This window comes from Myxocyprinus asiaticus, chromosome 19 (assembly GCF_019703515.2).
Source record: "Myxocyprinus asiaticus isolate MX2 ecotype Aquarium Trade chromosome 19, UBuf_Myxa_2, whole genome shotgun sequence".
Taxonomy (NCBI): Eukaryota; Metazoa; Chordata; class Actinopteri; order Cypriniformes; family Catostomidae; genus Myxocyprinus; species Myxocyprinus asiaticus.
In genome coordinates this window covers 26,135,613-26,157,039 of record NC_059362.1, presented here as the reverse complement: position 1 = coordinate 26,157,039, position 21,427 = coordinate 26,135,613, and the positions used below count along the sequence as shown (strand labels likewise).

Below are 21,427 nucleotides of genomic sequence, written 5' to 3'. Positions count from 1 at the left end.
TCGTCAGCATCACCGACATGTTGGACAACTGACGCTGAATATCTTCTCCCGACGTGCTTCCCAAATCGTGTCTCCGGGCCGCAGTCCCGTCAGAGACCTCAGCTTGAACACGTAAGTGTCTTTTAATGTCTCCAGAATCTGAGAATTTTGACTTCTTTGCCATATTTACCTCAAAGAGCAAGTATGTAATTGGATGTATCGAATCTAACCAGATTATAACACGAAAATAATAAAAAAACTAGCAAATTTCACAGAGCTCGTGTCTCACATGTCTGCTTCTCGCATGGCGTCCCCGGAAACCGGTCCCATGGTTTTTATACTTACGTACTATTGTTTGTACAGATGAACATGGTACCTTCAGGCATTAGGAAATTGCTCCCAAGGATGAACCAGACTTGTGGAGGTCCACAATTCTTTTCTGAGGTCTTGGCTGATTTCTTTTGATTTTCCCATAATGTCAAGCAAAGAGGCACTGAGTTTGAAGGTAGGCCTTAAAATACATCCACAGGTACACCTCCAGTTCAGTACACCTCCTATCAGAAGCTAAATGTCTAATTGTCTAAAGGCTTGACATCATTTTCTGGAATTTCCCAAGCTGCTTAAAGGCACAGTTAACTTAGTTTATGTAAACTTCTGACCCACTGGAATTGTGATATAGTCAATTAAAAGTGAGACAATCTGTCTGTAAACAATTATTTGTGTCATGCACAAAGTAGATGTCCTAAACAACTTGCCAAAACTATAGTTTGCTCATATGAAATTTGTGGAGTGGTTAAAAATGAGTTTTAATGACTTCAACGTAAGTGTATGTGAACTTCTGACTTCAACTGCAAGTAAATATGATAAAATTCGATAACATAACTAAATTAGATAACTTAGCATAAACCTTACTATATTTAGTTAGAATTATGCTTAAAACAAGAAAAAAGTATTTGCCAATCAGGCAAGAAAATAATTCAAAATAAATTCCCTGAAAAGTCTTAAATCTTATTCAGTTTTGCTTCTCAAGAAGAAAATGTATTGCATTGTAAGGTTTGTTCTAATGTTTAGATATATTAATGTTTGAATAATTTTATGGGGGGAAAAAACAAAAATACTGATTAAGAAAAACATTTTAGATGTATTTCTCTGAATAAAAAAAAGTTGCATATGGTGACCTTCAGGTGAGATGTTTGCCCAAAATATATAAAACATGCATGATCCAAAAAAAAAAGGACTCACTTATAGCAGGTGTCTTTAAATACTGTGTACTTAAGCATTTGATATAATATACTCCTAACCCTAAACCTAACCCTAACCCAATCCTAACCCTAAACCTAACCCTTAAACCCTAACCCTATCCCTACTCCTAAACCTACCCATAGAGTACCTTGTACCTAGAGTAGCAGCTCTTGCGAGAATTTTGCAGTTTTGAACACCTAATATAAAGTGGGACCAAAAAAAAAAAGAAATAAAAAATTAGTCTGTTTTACCTTGTGTTTGTCTAGGAGGATCTGAACTTCAATCACAGAGCCCACTTTCATCTTCTGATCAGCAGCCATTTTGTCCTGGGCTGTGTCTACCACATCTATCAGGTCCTGCAGAGCTCTCTCGTATTGAGCCTTCACAACCAACGTCTGGTTCAGCCCACTTCTTTTGGATCCCACCATCTCCACCAGTTCTTCATAAGCATCCTACATGACAGAACAGAACAATTCAGAGCAGAACCCAAGAGTAGTTGTGTGGTCAAGTAAAAATGGAAGACAGGAAATCAAGAACTGTAAATATTGTTTCTGCTCTAAAGCAAACTGTAGTGGAGAGACAGTCATTTGAACCTGTAGTTTCAGCAGCTCTTGAGTGCACAGCTGATTGGGCTGTAGTGTATCTCCTCTGCTCCTTATCTCAGAAACTTTCAGTTCAAATTCCTTTAGGCTGTCTTCCGCTTCTGCTAGAATCTGTTTATATTAAACAGAGATTTTATTGATGATATCCTTGGTTAAAAATATAAACTGTTTGAGGTCAAACAACCAATACTAAAAAGTGGATAAAACTCCCTTTCAAACAAGTTATGAAATGAAATATACAAAAATAGCAATATGTAAATTTGTGCTAAAAATGCTGTGTCTGACCTCAATCTGTTTAGAGGCAGGGCAATCCAAAGCTGCATTCATTTTCTGCAACAGCTGGTACTTTGAGTCACTGAGAGCAGTAAGCAACAGCCTCAACTCAGTCTGAGGAAACACAAGAAAGAGAGGAAAACCGGTGAAAATGTGTGAGAGAAAACTTATTTTAAACAATATGCTGACAACATTCCATCTGTAAGCATACATATCCCAGCACACATACCTGGAAAAAAGAGAGTTCCTGCAGCTTGTCTTTCATACCATCACATTGCTGCTCCAGCACTGAGTCCAGCAGCTTCAGTCTCCCCTCCAAACCATCTAACACCTCCTCAACCAAAACACTCCCTCCACCTTCATCCCAAAGCCGCTCTGTTCCTCCTAACACCTCCCGACACCTACATACCTCCTCACTGACATTCTTTACCTCCTTACTCAGACCCTGAGGAGAAGAAACAAGAGAAGAATTCAGTGTTTAAGTAATAAAAACAGTTTAACACTATTCTAACTAGGTGAGCCAAGATAAAGTGTCCAGCAATAAAAGCCTTCTCTTCCATGTGAAAGCTTTTGTCTTGCCCCGCCCACAGGGAAATCTCATTGGTCCAAAATTCCACATATGACTCCACATTAAACATTAAATATCTTCTAGCTGGCTGTGATTGTGTCAAGTTGTGCAGTATTTTCAAATTCATTGAGGACAGGCAAATGGAACGTTAGCATTGTGTCTGATTAAAATATGATGTAAGACACTAATATAAAACTTGAAAATCTCACCTCTAGGTGGCCCAAGTGAGTCTCTGAGTCATCCGATAGTAGCACTGGGCCAGATACAAGCTCATTCTCAGCATTGTCGAGCCAAGAGGAAGCTGATGACACAGCCTTATAGAGTGTCCTTTCAAGAGCATGAGCACGCTTACTCTCAGCACCCCCTGTCTGTGGGGAGGACATAAATCAAAGGAAACAATAGCTATGTGCGATAATAAAATGTTCATCTGTTCATCTGTACCGTTCATGCCGTCAGAAAGACCAGTTTAAAATACCTGAGACAAATCCTCTAGATCTTGGCTGAAGCCTTCAAACAGAGCTCTGGGTGACAGGATTTCCTGAGTCAGTTGCTCCCCTCTGAAAATTCCACATGGGCTGGACGCAGGCTGGTATACCTAAGAGAGTGGATTGTTCTGATTCATTTAGAGCACATGAACAACTTTAAAGTTTTTGAACTTGGAATGCCTTTTTAACCTTTTTAACCTTTAAGATCCTGCGTCCACATGCGTGGACATTACGTTTTGGCTTCGCTATAGGCTATGCGTAATTTAATTTAACTTAAACCAACTGATCTTAATTCAGGAGACTCTAGGCTGCCATTAAAGGGTTAAACAAAACTACATTTGGTAAAACACCTCATTAAGTTTTACATTAAAACCTGTTTAAGTCGAAAGATTTGAGTCTCTAGTTTCAGCCAATATGCCATTTGAAAAACGTCATAGATTTAACGTGAAATGGCACGCTGTTAAACACAATGACCACATATGTGGACTTTAGGCTATTTTTTCTTAAAATATCCTATATTCACTGGGCATTATGACATTGAGAATCAATGGGTTAATTTAAAGGCTGGGAAATGTTGCTTTCAGAGGCTGTATACAGAGTTAAGATGAAAATAAGGTACATTTCAAACTGTTCTGAGTCCAGTGCAGACAGACAGCATACTGGAGGTTAAGTAATTCCCTAATTAGGGAGCAAGGGAGCATCATATAGCTTTTCAATGCAGCCAAGTCCACTCACTCCTAACATCCTGTCAAAAGTTCCATTTCGGGCTGCAGATGAGGTTTGGACCACTCAACATGTTTGGCAGACATGGGACAATGGTAATCAGTACATAGATTCAGATTTATGATTTTATTTTAACATGGTTGGCAGTGATTGGATGATACTGGCCATTACTTTGAATCAGAATTATTTATGCTAATTTCTGATGTAATGTCTGTAACATCTCAAAAACATGAATAACCAACACTCCTGGAAACATACTAAACAATTTAATAATAAAAAAAATAAATGTGACTTTCTATAGCTTGGCATTATTTAAAATTTCACAACTCAGCCCCACTGTCCACATATGTGGACATACATTTTTAGGAAAACTATTTGGTCTAAAAAACAATTTTTTTGTGGCATTTTTCTTAGGGGCTACTAGTTACAAATGAAAGAGGCACACAGCAGTCATGCTCGTGTCTCAGTAGGTTAATGGATAGTGAAGAGGGAACAAGAAGTTATTAGGGAGTAAGAGTCACCTTTGCAAGCAATGTGGTTCTAACATGTTGCAGACCAAACTAAAGTGTAGTGTTGAGGTGGATTATGTACCATGTTACATGGCATCTGCTCAATTGTGTTTAGTGACAGCTGCAGTTTGTTTGTAAGGTCTTTGCTCAGGTTTTCCCATCTGACTCTCATCTGATCATTTGCACTCATGCTCTCAGGCCAATGACCATCATCCTGTTCTGCAGGAGAACTACAGAGCGAAGAAATAAGTTCATTATGTTTGTAGAGTCTGTAGAGTATACATTTTGTCATTCAAGAATGTTTGTAGAAGAGCAGCTCTATTGTGCGAGAGAAAGATGTGCACATGATGACAGAGAGATAGTGGACTAGTGGGCGGGACAAACCTCTCTCCATCAGATGTTGTTTTCTGTGAGAGAATCTCCTCTCCTCTACATGCTACAGACTGCAGTAACTTCTTCTGTTCACCAAGCTTCTCCTCTAATTCCTACATCACATATAAGATGTCAAAAATTCAAACAGGCACATAGACACATTTAAATGTAAGCATCCACTTACACTGTGTGCTAACTAGGCACGACAAGGTGACAAGCGATAAAAAGCCTTCCATTCCCCATTCTAATTCTGCGACACCCTTCCCACAGTGAAATTTAATTAGTACAAAATCCTGCTTCACATAGCTGTACATTAAACAGTAAATATCTCCTGACTGGCTTTGATTGTGTCATAAAGTGCATAAGTTGCATCTGGTTAGGACAAAATGTTAGGATTTTTACCTAAAGACTGTTTCAACAGCTTGTAAATTGCACATACTATATAGATAGATATCATGTTTTTATCTGTTATTGCTTTACAATAGTTTGATTCTAGTTCGATACCCTCTGTCTTTGCACTGTGTCTTGATGCTGCTGGCTACGTGTGGATCTCACTTGACTCAGCCAATCCATCATATTGGGGCTCTGAGATGGAGACGAGTCTGATTCAATGTCCTCCTGTTCCTGAAGGGACCCCTTAAAACAAGAGACAGAGGTCTGTTAAAGACATGAATGTATGAAAAAGCTGAAAAAATATGCCTATTTAAAGTATTGTATTGTTTTGATACTAAATACATATTTTCTTTGTTCTAAAAGCAAACCCATTCAAATGTGAGTCAGCATAAATCTGTTGAGTGCTGTAGGTCACTGCTGAAAAGACCAGCTTAGACCAGCATGAATTTCCAAGCTGATTTAGCCGTTTGATGGACTAGCATATGCATGCTGTTCACCAGCAAAACTTTGCATGGTCTTTCTGGTGAAGGTATACATTTTTGTTTTGGAAAATTATTTTACAGAGTCTGCTCAAACAATGAACCATTAACACTTTACAATAAGGTTCTCTTCATTAACATTAGTTAATGCATTAGGTATATATTTTTTACAGCATTTATAAATCTTTGTTAATGTTAGTTAATAAAAATACAATTGTTCATTGTTAGTTTATGCTAGTTCATAGTGCATTAACTAATGTTAACATATACAACTTTTAAATTTAAAAATGTATTACTATATGTTGAAATTAATATTAACCAAGATTAATAAATGCTGTAAAAGTATTGTTCATTGTTAGTTCATGTTAACTAATGCTGTCAACTAATGTTTACAAATGGAACCTTATTGTAAAGTGTTACCAATTAACCTATATAGAAACCACTGCTAAAAAAAAACCCCTAAACATATAGGTAGAGGTAAACGTTCAAGCATGACTGACAAAAACAATTTGTCATTTCAGCTTGCATCAGGGTTTTACATGTAAAGGCAGTTCCATTTAAAAGAGCAGAGTGAAAATTCTAGACTTGCGGCACACATTTGTAAAAGGTGTTTGTTTCAGATGGATGTTGCTGGAATGACATGGAACATCATTCAAAACAATAAACAGCGCTTGACATTTTATTGTACTGCTGTTAACAAAGCATCTATTGATGTATGTGTGTTTGTATTGGTGTGTGTCTACATGTAGAGTATTTACCAATCCTCTGATTCCCTTAGACTTAAATGACCTCCAGTTGTTCTTATACTGAGCCTGTTAAAGTATTTAGACCCTTAATGAACTGTAACTGCACTTAATTCTACAGGTCTTGGATGACCCTTCCCTCTTTGAATGTTTGAGTTGGTTTGAGTGTCTTTCACCTGGATGTGGGTCTGTTTGTCTTGGAGGATGCGCTGTAGCTCCAGCAGGCTGGATTTGAGGCTGTTTAGTTTGACGGAGAGCTGCTCAGCGTCACCCCGTGTACCTGCCTTCCCCTCCATCAGTAAACTCTCACTGTGCACTGACAGCTCAGACAGACACAGCACCTTCTGCTCGATCTCCAGTAACATGTTCTACACCAGGAAAAGAGATTACAACACTACAAAACAGCTTCTGTTGATTTGGAATATATTTGTATATCTGCATGTAATATATCTGTATCTGGCAATATACAGTATGACTACAGTATATCCTTTATTTAGGGCTGTCAATTTAAGTCACAGTTCTATTTTCTTCTCATCAAAAGGAAAAGCATGTTTTTGTGCAATGAAAATACAATCTTATATATAGTCTTCATTACAAAATATATTTTTATGTTTGATATTTTCAAATTTCTTATAATTCAGTTTACGTTGTGGTTGGATTTATTTCTTTAAAAGTAACTGTCCAACACCCTTCATGTAAAACCACAACAAAAGGTGTGTGAAAACAGATGCAGACAGGAGAATTGTGTGTGCAGTGACTGATAATCTTCTTAAGATGCTTAGATGAGACTTGAGACATCTAGAGCTTTACTATCCTACAGCAGACAAAGGGTACACTTTTCCAGAGTAGGTCATGTGAAAAAACAGAACTTTGAATAGATCTGGGCTAATCAGGACTAAATACCAGTTAATAGTGGAGAGAGCCTGCAGCACTCTTGAGTGAGGAATGGAAAATTATTAACAGCAATCCACTATGGGTCAGGGCCACCCAGAATTCTCACAAAGAGTCTAACTCTCAGGTTATAGGTCAACCTGATTCTTTTAGCCCTCTAATCAAAACACAAAAGATACATGTGTGTGTCTCCTGAAAGAATGCAGACATGCACTGTGGAACGTCCCATGGCTACAGGGGAAGAAACCCCAAATCCTAACGCCCAACAGAACGGGACAAAACCACACAGCTAATCAGATTTACTATGGCCCACTCTAGTGACTCCAGACATGATCATCTACCAGGATGATCGGCTGACATAGGAATGTGTATATGTCCTCAAAAATCATTCATGACTTTCTCCTCAGAATCACAACAGATTTGTTCAGTGAAATCTTTATTTAATTTGCTTGAAACATGGCCCAAAACCAAAAACACAGAATTTGAGGTCATAGTTCACTGTAATTCAGACAGCCGTTAAAGTCATGCCATCTGACTATTTACAATAAATGTACAAATGTGTTAAATGTACAATTGTAACAGAACTCAGATTTTAATTGGATTTCAAACCACATATGGATGTGGTTTAGATTAGGTTAATAAAAATCACATTTCACTTTTCAGGTTTTTCTACAAATAACCTAACACCAAGATATTGGATTTGTGCAGCCACTCTGAATAAAGCCTATGATGTGAAAGCACTGGCTCTTACTTGGCAGTCAATGAGCTGTTCCTCCATGTCCATGTCCTGTGGGTGTGGCTGTAGAGTGGAGCTCAGTGTGGCACGTGTGCTCAGCAGCCAGTGGTCAAGCTCTTCTGCTTCACTATGGTAACGCTGTAGCGCTTGCTCCTGCCTCTGTTCCTCCAACTGCTCATTTAATCGCTCCTACGGGACAGAAAAGACAAAATTAGGGCTGCATCCGGTCAAGCTTTATCTTAAATTGAACTTTTACTTACATTTTACTTTTGACAACAGATAAGTATGTTATAAAGATATATAGTAAGGTATGTCTGCAATTAATTTAAATAATTCATTGTATAGTAGGTGAGGCATTTTTTTTATTTAAACAGTACCGACACAGTACTGCCCCGGCTGAAGGTTTAGTTCATTTACTCACCCTCATGCCATCCCAGATGTGTATGACTTTTAGAAGAATATCTCAGCTCTGTAGGTCCATACAATGCAAATGAATGGTGATCAGGCATCTGAAGCTCCAAAAAACACATAAAGGCAGCGTAAACATAATCCACAAGACACCAGTGGTTTAATCAATGTCTTCTGAAGCGATCCAGTTGGTTTTGGGTGAGAACAGACCAACAGTACATCTTAACAGCAGTCTCCTTGGTGATCATGATTTCAAGCTCGACTGCACTTCCTATAGCTCCATCTAGCGTTCTGCGCATGCATCAAGCACTAGTAATCAAGCTTGAAATCATGATAGTGCCTAGAGAATGCAGTAGCAAGATGTACAGTGTAAATGGAGTTATATTTTGGTATGTTCTCACCGAAAACCACTTGGATCGCTTCAGAAGATATTGGTTAAATTACTGAAGTTGTATGGATTACTTTTATGCTGACTTTATATCCTTTTTTGGAGCTTCAAAGGCCTGATCACTATTCACTTGCATTGTATGGACCTACAGAGCTAAAAATCTTCATTTGTGTTTGCAAAGAAAGTGAAGAAAGAAAATCATACACATCTGGGATGGCATGAGGGAGAAAATAATAAGAGAATTTAGGTGAACTATTCCATAAAGAATAAGTGTGGAAAAAAGCATGCTACCAGTTTGTTCTGTGCTGTTCCCCTATTCTCACTCTCTTTAATTGTGCTTCCTGGGGATGTGTTTAGGCATGTCTGTCATTTGGGGTATGAGAATAAAAAAATAAAATAAAAAAAAAGCATGGGCCTCATTCACTGCGTACATACGTTTTCACGAACAAATCATGATTCTTCTATAATTTCACACTAAAATTCTAAATTCCGAAAAACTTTTGTAACAACTAAAACCACATGTCCGCAAAAATCACATATTCCTGGTGTCCTTATAAACATGGAATAAACATGGTATGAATTAAATGATACACTATATACAGTATACACGGTATACTGTATACACATTTATATTAATATATATACACTGGCGGCCAAAAATGTGGAATAACGTACAGATTTTGCTCTTATGGAAAGAAATTGGTACTTTAATTCACCAAAGTGGCATTCAACTGATCACAATGTATAGTCAGGACATTAATAACGTGAAAAATTGGAGCCCGGGTAGCTCAGGGAGTACTGACGCTGACTACCACCCCTGGAGTCACGAGTTCGAATCCAGGGTGTGCTGAGTGACTCCAGCCAGGTCTCCTAATTAGCCCAGTTGCTAGAAAGGGTAGAGTCACATGGGGTAGCCTCCTTGTGGTCGTGATTAGTGGTTCTTGCTCTCAATGGGGCGTGTGGTAAGTTGTGCGTGGATCGCGGAGAGTAGCATGAGCCTCCACATGCGGAGTCTTCGCGGTGTCATGAACAACGAGCCACGTGATAAGATGCGTGGATTGACGGTCTCAGAAGTGGAGGCAACTGAGACTTGTCCTCCACCAACATGGATTGAGGTGAGTAACCGTGCCACCACGAGGACCTACTAAGTAAGTAGTGGGAATTGGGCATGCCAAATTGGGAGAAAAGGGGATAAAAAAAAATAATAATTTTTTTAAATTACGTGAAAAATGACTATTATAATTTGAAAAAAAATAAAAATGTTCAGAACTTCTTAAACTACTTCAAAGAGTTCTCATAAAAAAATCCTCCATGTGCAGCAATGCTTTGCAGATCCTTGGCATTCCAGCTGTCCGTTTATCCAGATACTCAGGTGACATTTCACCCCACGCTTCCTGTAGCACTTGCCATAGATGTGGCTGTCTTGTCGGGCACTTCTCACGCACCTTACAGTCTAGCTGATCCCACAAAAGCTCAATGGGTTTAAGATCCATAACACTCTTTTCCAATTATCTGTTGTCCAATGTCTGTGTTTCTTTGCCCACTCTAACCTTTTCTTTTTGTTTTTCTGTTTCAAAAGTGACTTTTTCTTTGCAATTCTTCCCATAAGGCCTGCACCCCTGAGTCTTCTCTTTACTGTTGTACATGAAACTGGTGTTGAGCAGGTAGAATTCAATGACGCTGTCAGCTGAGGACATGTGAGGCGTCTATTTCTCAAACTAGAGACTCTGATGTACTTATCCTCTTGTTTAGTTGTACATCTGGCCTTCCACATCTCTTTCTGTCCTTGTTAGAGCCAGTTGTCCTTTGTCTTCATTCCTCAAACAATGATTGACTGACGAGTTTCTAGAAAATTTTTTACCAAATACAGACCTTAAGACATGCCAGACTATTGCATACTTTGGCAACTCAAAAACAAACACAATGACAGTGTTAAGCTTCATTTATTGAACCAAATAGCTTTCAGCAGTGTTTGATATAATGGCAAGTGGTTTTCTAGTACCACATTAGCAATTTAGCATGATTACTCAAGGATAAGGTGTTGGAGTGATGGCTGCTGGAAATGGGGTCTAGATTTTATCAAAAATTACTTTTTTCAAATAGTGATGGTGTTTTTTACTTCAGTAATGTCCTGACTATACTTTGTGATCAGTTGAATGCCACTTTGGTGAATTAAAGTACCAATTTCCTTCCGAAACAGCAAAATCTGTACATTATTCCAAACTTTTGGCTGCCAGTTTATGTATATATATATATATATACACACACACACACACACACACACACACACACACCGATCAGCCACAACATTAAAACCACCTGCCTAATATTGTGTAGGTCCCCCTCGTGCCGCCAAAACAGCACCAACCCACATCTCAGAATAGCATTGTGATTGTACAGAGCAGTTATCTGAGTTACCGTAGACTTTATCAGTTCAAACCAGATAGGCCCACGGCCCGAACTGAAACACGTGATGGAGGCGAGCAAGGGCAACAGCTCGAGTCGCTGGAGAAATCCGATGGACATTCCAGAACTTATACTGAAGAAAACGCACATCCCCTTTCAGTTATATCACATTCATTTAAAAAAACACAGTATGATCATCTTGAAATATTTTATTTTTATTAAAATAATTGCCTGTGTATGATTGAGAAAAGGCAGACTCTCAGAATGACGGTCAGGTGATGATACAGAGAAGGCAGCGAGCACACTTTTGTGGAACAAATGGTAGTGTTTAAATAATGTTGTGTATTACCTATGTGTATTACGAAAGTGTCACTAACAAATGAATATATATATATTCAACACCAACCTGCTGTGTATATCTGTTTATAATGTCACAAATAAAGTTTGTGCTTAATCTTTTGTTGTGCTCATCTTCATAAAGATGTTTATTGACTGACAGGAGCTATACACACAGTAAATACTCAATGCAGGCCTCCAGACTGTGACTAATATATATAAAAATAATTTATTGCGACTATAATTTAAAATCTAGTCACCATTAGCGACAGTCGGGTTGTGTGCGTTCATATGTGGTTTCATCAGATATCTTGTGAGTTACTGAATACATCTTTAGAGCACCAGTATGTCTCGTGCCGCTTTTCACCCGTTCTGTTTCTGACGAGCTCGCTGCACCACACGGAACAACAAACCCAGCGCGAGAGAGTCGTGAACAAATTACTCTTTTGAACCAGATCTTTTTCATGAATCACCAGAAAAGAACTGAGGGTTTGAACTCAGGAGCTCAGGTTAGCAGTTTGAATCAGATTCACTTTCTCAGCGAATCAGCCGTCAGTGAGCTCACAACTGGGAGTGCAGACATTTCAAAATAAGAGTCCCATGTGTATCTCAGGCTTCTTTAGAATTAAAAGTCCCGTATTGTGTACCACTTTTTTTCTCCTGGTAATTATTGATTGGGATTGGAGTAGCATAATAAACTGCATCTGGGATTTCATTCAATTTGCAGTCTTGTAGTCTCTGTGTCTGGACCATCTGGTAAGAGTAAAAGACTAAGGCAATGAGACCTCATTCACGCTAGCGCCATCTTTGATTTTTTATGGGAATGACAACGAGGCTCTGAGGGATAGTCTCTTCAGTGGAACGAATGGTGTAAAGCTGTATAAAGCTCCTAGATCACATCTGATTTTCCACAACTCATGTTGTCTGGAGTTCTTTGTATTCAGAATGTACTTGGACAGATATTTTATCAATGTTTTGTCCGCGGAATGATCCAAAAACACTTTAAACTGCAGTACAGCAGTACACAAGTCTATCCCTCACAGCCTCGTTGTCATTCCCATTAAAAATCAAAGATGACGCTAGCCTGAATAAGGTCTTGGTCTTGTTGTAAAACTAATATATATATATATATGAGATCAAGCTTTTGACACTTAGGACAATTGAGGGACTTGTACACAACTATTACACAAGGTGCAAACATTCATTGTTGCTCAAGAAGACAACAAACTACTATATGCCTACTATACTTTATGTAATTATCTGTAATGTAGATTGTGAAGAGCAGTATTAAATAACTAAAATATCTGATCTCTTATATTTGTATAAACTATGAAAGGGGTGTGAACATTTATGAGAAAAAAGGGAATACTTGATCTCTTATATTCTTATATTTGAAAAAATGATGAAAGGGGTGTGAACATTTATGAGACAAAAGGGAATACAAACTTTTCTTCTCAACTATATACTGTTCATTAAACCTCCGATTAATAGGTTATCACCTGCCTTCCTTTTCTTCTGCTTTCTATCTTGTTTCTGAACAGCAATCTAAATCAAGCAATTCTGTGATTTGGTGACTAAAAACAGCCATTTGGCTCCTTAATGTTTCAGTTTAGGAGCCAATGGCTCCTAAGTCATTTTTTTAGTCTGGAGCCCTGCAATGTACACATTCTTTTATCACATTCCTCTTTTACAATTGTAGTCTGGGTCTTATGGATTTAACGTTTTGAATTTTGAATGAATATACATTTTAATTGTACCTGAATCGATTATGTTATAGGCAAAAAAAAAATTACACAGATAATGGCAATTAACATGTCAAAGATATTTGAGGTAAAATGTCCAAGATTTAGGCCAGACATTTTCAGAGAGAGAAAAAAGCAATAACCAACAAGTATTTTACCCCTTCACTGCTAGAATTGTGTGAAATGAAACGGTCACTTAATTTTTACTGGAAGAAAAAAAAAAGACCTTCTGGTTGTGTAAACGAAAGATAACACTTTATTAAGCTTTATAAACAGAAACAGTTTAGCAATGTTTCATGATGTCCCAGTGCTTATGGTAGATGATCTCACAGGGCACAGAAGGTACAGTATTTTGTTTAATACAAAGAAAGGAAAATGTTATGAAGTTTCTTTTAACAGCACAAATCGAGCACAAATGAACGGCACTGGTTCGGTCCAGTTTGGAGTGACATTTAAATGTGTCTATTTATTTGTCCATTTATAAACTGGTTTATTTATTCACATTTTTATTTTCAAATTAATAAATTGATAATTTATTCCTTCATTCTTTTGTAAATGGCACTCCTGGGCTTCCATACCAACAATCATGCCACGGTCGAAAACACTGAGATCACATTTTTTCCCCATTCTGATGGTTGATGTGAACCTTAACTGAAGCTCCAGACCCATATCTGTATGACTTTATACATTACACTGCTGCCACACGATTGGCTGATTAGATAATCGCATGAATAAGTAGGTGTACAGGTGTACCTAATAAAGTGGCCGGTGAGTGTATGTATATAATAGTATATATATATACACACACACACACACACACACACACACCAAAGTGAAATCGTGAAGCGATTGTGAAATGATTAGGTGAAGTGGGAGAACCGCCACGGAATTCTACCTATGTTGAGCATTGCCGTATTGACCACACGCACAGCCTGAATTAGTGGACGATGAAGCACAGATAAATCCTCCTGCTCAAGCAGCGCTTCATGCCTTCAGTTCATCCAACATCTACAGTAAGTATGCGGTACATACTATAAAATCATTCTGAACTGTAATGATATACAGTGCTGTTTTATAGTGTGAATGTTATCTGTATGTTTTTTGCATCTTTCTCATCACATTTAAAACTACAGGTGCAGTGGTGCTGAAAGCCCGTTTATGGAAATGGTTTGGTCCTGTTTTACGCAAACTAACTTCAGGCACGCACCCCTTCATTTAGAATATTCTGTATTCATTCACATTAGAAAAAGGGCAAGAACAAATTCATGTGCGTACGTACCTGTTGTGAATCAGGCGGAATTGTTTTGTGAAAACTTTTCCTGTGCGTATAAGTACAAAAAATCCACGCAATTATTAGTGAATGAGAACCAGCTGTCTCTTAGAAATGCTAGTAAATTTTAGATATTCTTTGTATGTTAATTCCATTGGCACCTAATTAACCCAAGCCTGCCATCAGCTAGGCCAATTAATCAGCTGATATTTGGTTAGTTTGAAATTATTGGCAATGAGCAATTATCTTGCTTGCTTGGCTGAACAAAGGCATCTGTTTCAAAATCCTTGTCAATGGACAACCAGTTATTGACCACCCTGCTCTCTAAATATCAGCATCAGCATTCCACCATTGAAAAACACATATCAATCACCATCAACCACCAAAAAGATGCAGTCTGCCAGTAAATAAAAAACATACAAAAATATAGAGATATAATGGAATATATCTTATTTACAAATGTACAATTATCAGGTAGAAAACAGCCACAAATAAACAACGGTTACAAATTTCTCTGCATGTAATGATTCTCACCTCCAAAAGTTGGCGCTTGCCAGAGGCCTTCATGTGGATGGTGGCCATGCGCTCTCCCAGTACAGTGAGGGTTGACTGCAGGGCCAGCTGGTCACCAGCATCTGCCTCCAAACTGTCCTCATCCAACTGCAGCTCCCGGGAAAAGCAGGCCTGTAGTGCACTGATTTCATCCTGGAGCATTAGGATCTCATCCATCAGAGCCTTTAGAAACACCAACAATCACCAAAATCAACATGCAATTATTTAAAATAAAACTGGTTTAGTCTATTGTTGATTTGCTCTAGTTGCAGTAACGTTACAGTACATGGCAGGGCTCCAGACTAATATTTGAGGGTGATGGCACTGGTGCCACTAAGGGCACCAGCACCTCATTTGTTAGTACCAGCAGAGGCTGGGGTTTTGGGGCCTATTAAATGAAAAATGTAAAGACCCAAAATAATAATAATGTGATATTTTTATTATATTACAAAAATAAGTGCAATAAACCAGTTATATTTTCCTACAGTCAGAGATTATTAGAAGAGAACAATATTTCCACAAAAGAAAAACTTGCTTTGACCATCATTCACAAAGGTCCAGGTTTTAAAGCTATTGATTCTATTTTGCAATTCCACTTAACACTTTATTAGGAACACGATGTTTTTAATTCACAAAAGTTCCTGACATGGTCTTCTGCTGTTGTATCCCATCCACCTCAAGGTTCGACCTGCTGTAAATTCTGAGATGCTATTCTGCTCACTAGAATTGCACAGAGTGGTTATCTGTGTTACCGTAGCCTTTCTGTCAGCTAGAACCAGTCTGGCCATTCTCCGTTGACCTCTCTCATCAACAAGGTGTTACCGTCCACAAAACTGCCACTCGATGGATGTTTTTTGTTTTTGGCACCATTCTGAGTAAACTCTAGAGACTGTTGTGCGTGAAAATCAGCAGTTACAGAAATACTCAAACCAGCCTGTCTGGCACCAACAATCATGCCACAGTGGTTGGTGTGAACATTAACTGAAGCTCCTGACCTGTATTTGCATGATTTTATGCATTGCATAATAGAGGTTTGCCAAATTCAAATGGGATTTGCGACTCGCACCATGCTTTTCACTGGGTCTCATAATGCTGTAATGATCTGCGCTGCTCGTGTAAACACACCTGCTCTGCGCTCACGCTGCTCTGTCCATTGAGGCCTGCTGATAATTGATCTGGGTAGCGAAGAGCGCTGTTTCTTTCTGTTTTTGATGTATTTGCCATTCGATGTTGCTTAACATAAAATGGCAGCGCATAAACAGAGAGAGAAAGAGAACGAGAAAGAGAGTTGGCCAAATCTGTAGACACACCAGTGTGACCTGTAACAAAATTTAGTTGCACCGGTACGGAAAAAGTGTTGCAAAAAGAACCATTTATGTGCAGTCTGGGACTCTGCATGGCTAAGACTATGTGAATGCTTAAACACCATACCCATATGTGCTTGTTGAAAAAAAATATTTTAAATTATGGGCATTTATAGTGAGTTGGTCCTCCATTTGCTGCTATAATAGCTTCCACTCTTCTGAGACGGCTTTCCACTAGATGCTGGAAAATGGTTGTGTGGATTTGCCCCCCATTTAGACACAAGAGGCCAGACATGAAACATATGGTGGGTTTGATTGAGCGCCATGAGCAGGGAAACACTTGGTAAGAGCTTAGTTGTAGACATAGGAGAAGCTAGTTATCTAAAGTGTAACATTGTCCTCTTGCTGATTTCGGTAGTCTAGTAGTAGGCTTAAGTTTTAATGAAATCTAGCTTTAGTGCAGTCATATTGCTTCATCTGATCCTCTGTCGCTCTTACCTGGTGGGCAGCCATCTGGCTCTCAGGGCTCTTGCCTGGCTCTAAGCCCTCATTTAGTGCCGTCTCAATGGACTCCATCTTTGTGGAAACAGATTGCAGGGTCTCCTGATAGTGCTGCTGTCTCTCTAGAGCTTCATAAAGACTCTTCTGCTTCTCACTGATCTGCACAGAAATGTACAGTATGTGTTAAAGGTGAAGTGTGTAATATTTTCAATGTACAAAACACTTTCTCCTACCATATGCAGAGACAACTCTAAGTACGCCATTTGTAGGTTCATTTCCCAGAAAATTATAAAAACTGTGGCTCTATGGCCCTATAAAAACATTGCTCTGTTAGTCTGAGCATCCCAACCAGCCCAACACAGCAAATAGAAAACCTATTTGAAAACAATCGATATTTTTGCGATTGTGTTTGGGGACTCCAGTGGCACAGAAATTAGCTTTTACCTTACGTTATGTCAAGAAAATTATTTAGCTTTTTTAATATTAGATGCATGTATAATATTTACCACATTCTTTAAAGTCTCCCAAGAGCGCTGTAGGTCATCCAGGTTTGATGAGGCAGCTGACTCCATGGCTGGGTCATACAGCTCCTGTAGTGGAGCTCTGCTCAGAGGAGCTCGTCCTGAACCCTACGAGAGACATCAATGAGTGTGAGTGTGTGTGCATGAATAATAAACCAAACCCCTGGTAGTCCTTTTAAAAATACAACAAAGCAGGAGTGATACTACTGTGTGTTTTGTGTCAGTGTGTGCATTTTGTTAATTGTTGGCTGAAATCAGTGTGTACTTGTAACCAGTAAGTTGATTAGACCAAATGTTGTGCCACACTGAAGAATGCTGATGTGGTTAACCATGTGTTTGCCAGATATTTAAAGACATAAAAGATCTGTGTGTCCTACCCAAAACATGTTTGTCACTCCATGACCCCGCTCAGTGTTAAATGGATAGTTAACCCATAACAATTATCTCATCATTTACTCACCCTCAAGCCAAACCAGATTTATGACATTCTTTTTTCTTCTGAACACAAACGAAGATTTTTAGAAGAATATTTCAGCTCTGTAGGTTCATACAATGGAAGTGAATGGTGACCAGAAATTTGAAGGTCCAAGAAGCATATAAAGGCAGGATAAAAGTAATCCATATGACTCTAGTGGTTAAATCCATGTCTTCAGAAACTATATGATAGTTGTTGGTGAGAAACAGATCAATATTTAAGTCCTTTTTTACTATAAATCTCCACTTTCACATTCTTCTTCTTTTGTTTTTGGCAATTCAGATTCTTCATGCATATCCCCACTAACTAGGCATGGAAGAGAATTTATAGTAAAAAAGGACTCAAATATTGATCTGTTTCTCACCCATACCGATCATATCGCTTCTGAAGATATAGATTTAATAACTGGAGTTGTATGAATGACTGCTGCCTTTTTATGCTATTTGGAACTTCAATGCTCTGGCCACCTTTCACTTGCATTGTATGGATGTACAAAGCTGAGTTATTCTTAAAATCTTTGACTGTGTTCAGCAGAAATAAAGTCATACATATCTGGGATGGCATGAGTAAATGATGAGAGAATTTTCATTTTTGGGTGAACTATCTCTTTAAGCAGTCAACTAAACTTCAACAGATGGCTGATGTATCTTTATACAAATTGTATGAAAGAAGGGCAGCAAATGAGACAAAATGAAATATCAGTTAAGAATAAACAAGAGATAAGTAACTGTTTGCCCTGTATGAGCTTTAATGTATTGGCAACATATTAGAGTGCAGGGCAAAAGCCCTCTTAAAACTACTTGACCTAAAAAACTCTAACTAAATACTAACTATTTTCCTGCTCTTTCAGTCTCACTCTCTTTCTCCTCATGTAAAAGTCAACAGAAGACTAAAGTGTTCCCACACCTTTTGACCAATTAATTTCCATGACATTTCCAATTCTTCCTGATTACGAAATTATTTTTAAAATAATTTTCATAGACATTGCTAGAGGCAAATTTAAATTTGTATGCCAGATACCAATCCTTGGAATTAATTTTTGATTGATTTAAACAATTCTCTTAAACTATTATAAGTATTTATATTAATATTATACTGTATGTTGATTTATGACAATAGGTCATAAGGATTTGGGTTTCTGAGCCCACATAAAAAACATAACTACAAACATATATATTTATTATAATAATGTCCATGACTTTTCCAAGCCTGGCCATCACAATTTTAAAATTCCCTGATATTTCCAGGTGTTCCTTGACCATGGGATCTCTAAGACTAACATTTTTATCCGTACCAACAACAAAGCAGTAGCTCCAGCAAGAATTTGATTAGTTAAGGTTCAAGTGAGTTAAAGTGGGTTCGTGGCTGAACAGGGGTAAGTTGATTAAATGTAATGAGGTGGGCAATGCCTGGTCTGGGTGAGTTAGTGCGGTGTGGGTTAAAGCTGCGGGTACCTGAGAGGTGTCAGTGTTAGGCCCGGGTGAGGGGGATCTGCAGGTGGGGGGAGAAGAGACCTCACTGTTGGTGCCCTCCTCACCGGACTCCTCTGTGACTGGGGAGAGGAGAGTATGACAACGACCGGCTGTCATCTGACCATTTAACACAGTCAAAGAGGCAGAGGGAGAAAGAGAGACATGTACAATGAAACAGGGAAGGGAGAGCAGCACCAAGATAAGATGAGAGAAAAGACACATCAGCAGAATAAAGAGAGTGAACAATATCAGAGTAAAGACTGAAAGAATGTTAAAATAACATCTAATAAAAATCTGTCATCATTTACTTACCCACAGGCTGTTCCAAACTAATCTGACTTACTTTTTTCCATGGAACACAAAAAGATATGTTAGAAGGAATGTTAGGGACTGACAGTCTCAGTCCCCATTCACTTTCATTATATGGGAAAAAAGATTATAAAAAAAAGTAAAATGTGAGTGAGGGTAACACTCAGCCTAAAATCTCCTTTTGTGTTCCATGGAAGAAAGAAGGTCTTTGGTTATGTTCACTATAGGCAGAAGAAAATCAGATTTTTTTGGCCTGTCTGACTCAAATCTGTTAAGGTTTTTGTAATCTAAATAGGACAAAAACTTTTTTACAAGCCTGATCCAAACCGCATCCGTAGGTGGTTTGAAATCTGATTTAAATCAGATTTTCGTTAATATGTCTGAGGCTGAACAGTCAGATTCGATTTCAAGTGTTTTTTGTTTCGTTTTTTGTGTGTGTTTGTTTTTTGTTTTTTTTGTAATTTGTTGTGCGTAACGGGTTGTGGTACGTCAGGTTTTGCGACGAGAAGACATATACTGCGTCTGAACAGCATCAATTATGTCTTCACAGGGCACTTTGAAGGGAAAACAATAATGATGGCCATGCTTGTAGGATCATTACATACAGAATTTTCAATAAAAATGACCTTCAGCCGTCCAAAACTGTCAAAGTGGAAGTCTTTTAACGGGACAGTTGTCAACCCTAGCAGCAACAAACAGTGCAAATGCCACCTTTTTTTTAAGCCGATGTCTGTGATGAATGTGTTCATATCTGGATACTGCCCTTATGAAACATAATCAATGGCAAGGAAATCAATTCCTAAACTCTCACAAATGGTGAATATACACAAGTTTGCACCGTTACCATAACAACTAATGTGGACATGCTCGCAAAAGTGACTGCAGTCTGAACAGAAAAAAAATCTGATCTGGCCACAAATAACTTGTCGTTTGAACAGTCAGTCTAAAAAAAAAAACAGATTTGAGATCTGATTTTCCCTGCAGTACAGCCTAACAGCTTTTAAACAACATCAACGTGTGTGAATGATGACAATTTTCATTTTGGGGTGAACTATCCCTTTAAACATCTTTAGAAAACCAATTTAAGGCTGCTCTGAGCAGGCTCTGTGCTAGCTTCAAATTCTGTGTAAAACACAATGCCGTATCAAAGCCATCCTAAAATATGCCAGCTTTGATTCTCATTTTTATGTTTCTATATTCATGATTTAATATTTAAAATATTAGTTTTTACATTATTTCTGAAACTGCAATTTCTGTGTAAATATATGTATGCTGCCTCTCTCCAACATTAACAGTCTGTGTAAATACACCTTTCATGGTATAGCCTATATGCCACTTTAAATGGTCTGAAAATCTTTTCCTCCCTATGAATCTCACAGGAAGCCATGAATCAGACAGAAAAGCTGAATAAGACCCCATAAAGTCTGCTTAGAGGACTGCACTGCAGCACCACAGAATTATAGACAGCCCACATTTGTCTCGAGTAGCCATGACTATGCCTTTTACAGAACTCTCGTCATGATAAAGGAATGGACCAGGTCAGGAAATGGGGCGCGCACACGCACGCACACACGCACACACACACTTGCCAGCATAAATTGAAGTTATCTAAACCATTAGAGCTCTTTAGCATTAGGCTAAATTTAGATCTAGCAACAATGACTGCTGAACTACAGCAAAGCAACCCCATATCCCCCTCTGTAAGTCTGTAAGGACTGAATGCTTGAATTCCAAACAGCTGGAGCACA

At 38.4% G+C, this 21,427-nt stretch overlaps 1 protein-coding gene across 1 annotated transcript in view; it reads right to left on the bottom strand.

The window, feature by feature from the left end:
* Nucleotides 1–21,427, bottom strand: part of LOC127409952 (nesprin-1-like) — a 195,613-nt gene that overhangs the window by 49,298 nt on the left and 124,888 nt on the right. The window contains exons 91-105 of the mRNA XM_051644943.1: nucleotides 19,353–19,487; nucleotides 17,409–17,531; nucleotides 16,900–17,061; nucleotides 15,080–15,280; nucleotides 8,011–8,184; nucleotides 6,545–6,736; nucleotides 5,258–5,389; nucleotides 4,766–4,866; nucleotides 4,464–4,611; nucleotides 3,140–3,259; nucleotides 2,874–3,032; nucleotides 2,326–2,541; nucleotides 2,109–2,210; nucleotides 1,815–1,934; nucleotides 1,473–1,673 (exon numbers count right to left, since the gene is read on the bottom strand). Of these exons, the coding sequence (XP_051500903.1) occupies nucleotides 1,473–1,673; nucleotides 1,815–1,934; nucleotides 2,109–2,210; nucleotides 2,326–2,541; nucleotides 2,874–3,032; nucleotides 3,140–3,259; nucleotides 4,464–4,611; nucleotides 4,766–4,866; nucleotides 5,258–5,389; nucleotides 6,545–6,736; nucleotides 8,011–8,184; nucleotides 15,080–15,280; nucleotides 16,900–17,061; nucleotides 17,409–17,531; nucleotides 19,353–19,487 (2,286 nt within the window). The remainder of the gene's footprint in view (nucleotides 1–1,472; nucleotides 1,674–1,814; nucleotides 1,935–2,108; nucleotides 2,211–2,325; nucleotides 2,542–2,873; nucleotides 3,033–3,139; nucleotides 3,260–4,463; nucleotides 4,612–4,765; nucleotides 4,867–5,257; nucleotides 5,390–6,544; nucleotides 6,737–8,010; nucleotides 8,185–15,079; nucleotides 15,281–16,899; nucleotides 17,062–17,408; nucleotides 17,532–19,352; nucleotides 19,488–21,427) is intronic.